The sequence below is a fragment of the Dendroctonus ponderosae genome, unplaced genomic scaffold (genome assembly GCF_020466585.1).
Source record: "Dendroctonus ponderosae isolate FM_Combo_2020 unplaced genomic scaffold, Dpon_F_20191213v2 Dpon_F_20191213_3, whole genome shotgun sequence".
Classification (NCBI taxonomy): domain Eukaryota; kingdom Metazoa; phylum Arthropoda; class Insecta; order Coleoptera; family Curculionidae; genus Dendroctonus; species Dendroctonus ponderosae.
Window position 1 is genome coordinate 12,882,681 of NW_026018508.1, and position 2,359 is coordinate 12,885,039.

At 40.8% G+C, this 2,359-nt stretch overlaps 1 protein-coding gene across 1 annotated transcript in view; it reads right to left on the bottom strand.

The window, feature by feature from the left end:
- LOC109537264 (diacylglycerol kinase eta) overlaps positions 1 to 2,359 on the bottom strand; it is a gene marked incomplete in the record, with an annotated part of 65,005 nt that overhangs the window by 60,533 nt on the left and 2,113 nt on the right. Inside the window, 1 exon segment of the mRNA XM_048665266.1 lies at positions 893 to 1,003. Within this exon segment, the coding sequence (XP_048521223.1) occupies positions 893 to 1,003 (111 nt within the window).

Here is a 2,359-nt window from a genome sequence, read left to right on the forward strand (position 1 = left end):
GGGGGGGGGGTCATGACCCCCATGACCCCCCTGGATCCGCCCTTGCTAGTGTTCTGTGCATATTACATACATGGTAGGAATGTAGGAATGGTGAATGGATGCACAAAGCTCCGGCTGCAGAACAATACCGAGTATAACCCAAGTCAAAAATTGGAGTTTTGATAATGTTACGTTCTAAAACCAATTAACAAACGTAACAACACATCCAGAAGAACCAGTAGTAAACCTAGCAACTGGTTGGTTGAACCAATTGCGCTTCTAATGCTCCTCAATCATAACTCCAAAGTGTTCCAAGAGATGCTATTTAAAACAGGAATCTCTCAAATATGGTTGTTTTCGTCATTAGTCGAGGAATTAGGAAACTTTTACTTAACCAGCACTCCGTTTTCGTTCCAACAAATAATTCGAAGACGTTTTTGAGGACTGTTGAAATCCGCTCTCCAGTCTATTCACATTCAATATTGACTCGAAGAGAGCGGCCGCTTCCATCTAAACTTTTTAAATGGAAAAATATGGCAGCTTTGTCTTTCCCGTCTCAACAATAGATTTTCATATCTGGCCCGCAATGTTACGTCCGTAAAGAAACGTGGCCCATTGTTGAAAATATTATTTGTGCTCCTTTAATTATGTCTGAAATTGCGAAAATAATGTTTGTTCTCTGGCTTGCTAACAGCGGGGCTAAATTGGATGTTTGCCTTCAATCAAATCAAGAAAATAGAAAACCGCTTTTACAGAAAACTTTATTTGGGTAGAGGTGGATTCTCTTTTCTATGGAAACATACGTTTGTCTATTAAGAACAAAAATGACTTCGTATAGGGAAACTTTATGAAGGCGCATTCGCCCAATCATCGTCCAAAATATCGGTGGAGTTGTTAAAAATGAGGTGCTTACCTTAGGGTCTTTGGAATAGAATAATTTGCGTCCCATTAACTTAAAGTATCGCTTCCTCCATCTCTGAAAGGTCCATGTGTGTTTCAACAAGTACCCCTCCTTGATGGCGGCCTGAAAACGTAATAAAACAATCTGTTTTAAAATCTAGTTTGTTTCCAGTTTTATCATGCAATCTGCGCTGCAAGGCCCGTATGATGGCATGCATTTTGCTGCAGACGGTCTCCAAACGGCCATCAAGAGGTTTGAATCCCATCAAAAAGGCGACTTTATGTGTGTCGAGAACAAAGATTCGTAGGAATTGCTGGTACTTTGCCTTGCGAATTCGCCGTGAAACTGAACGAAATGAGATTCCAGCGTTTACTTTATACCTTATCAGTTTTCACTTGTATCAGCTCCAAATGTCGCTGCAAGAAACGAAAAGAGCACTTAAAATACGAGCAATCCGAAATGTGAAATGTTGTCATTAAGCCAAAATCAGTTCTTGGACTCGACCCGTATAAATAAATGATTCTGGCAATAAACTGTTGGTAATAATTGTTTTGACATTTATTGAGACGAAATCGCCCAGGCATTCCGGGCCGAGGAGGATCAAATTGGAGTCTTGGAAATTAATTAACCGACGACCGTAACGTTGATGCGTCCAAAAGGACCTTTATTAATCGACGATATTAATTTTCGTATGAAACTCTTGTTTATTGACTTTGGTGGTGACCCCGCTGCTACCATTCCATCCATAACGGCGATATTTTGCCTCGAATGGAAAATATCACCTTACCATTATAAGGGGCGCAAACAATGAGGGTTTGCTAGTGGCTCTATTGATTGCGGCCGCTTGAGAAATTGCTTTTACACTCTTATAAAACTCAATTTGAGATCGAATTCGGTTATACAAATATTTGGCACAGTTTCTTCTTGACTAACGCACTGAAGTGATGTTTTGGGGGCGCTAAAAGCGGCTGATTGATCGAGGTACATTTCCATTCAGGTGGCAAACAAATGATGAAACCCCTTTAATGATTAACTATGTAGGAGATCATTCAGAGACTCACCCCGGAATGGGGGATCTATTGTGGGGGCTTTTCTTTTGTTTCTGTAACCTGCTTGGAAATTTATCTCGCTTTGTTCGAATAATATGCTAAACTGCTGATGATTGGTTGCAGATTGCGATTTGTTTGCATACAACATTGGATGGGCTTCAGTAAAACTGTATAATTTTTTTGATACCTACTTAGAGTCACCCGAGGGCAAGGGCGGATCCAAGGGTGGGGGGGGGTTATGGGGGTCATGACCTCCAATCCAATGCCTCCGAGAAATGAGCAAAAACGGGACGGAAAACATGGAATGTTGGCATAATCTTGCACCTAAGTGTCTGATATTCAAATTTCGCTTTCTGGCTCAAAATCATCGAATTTCCTCACTCACGTTATTACGACTGAATCGACTTTTCAATTCTCTATCCAACTATGC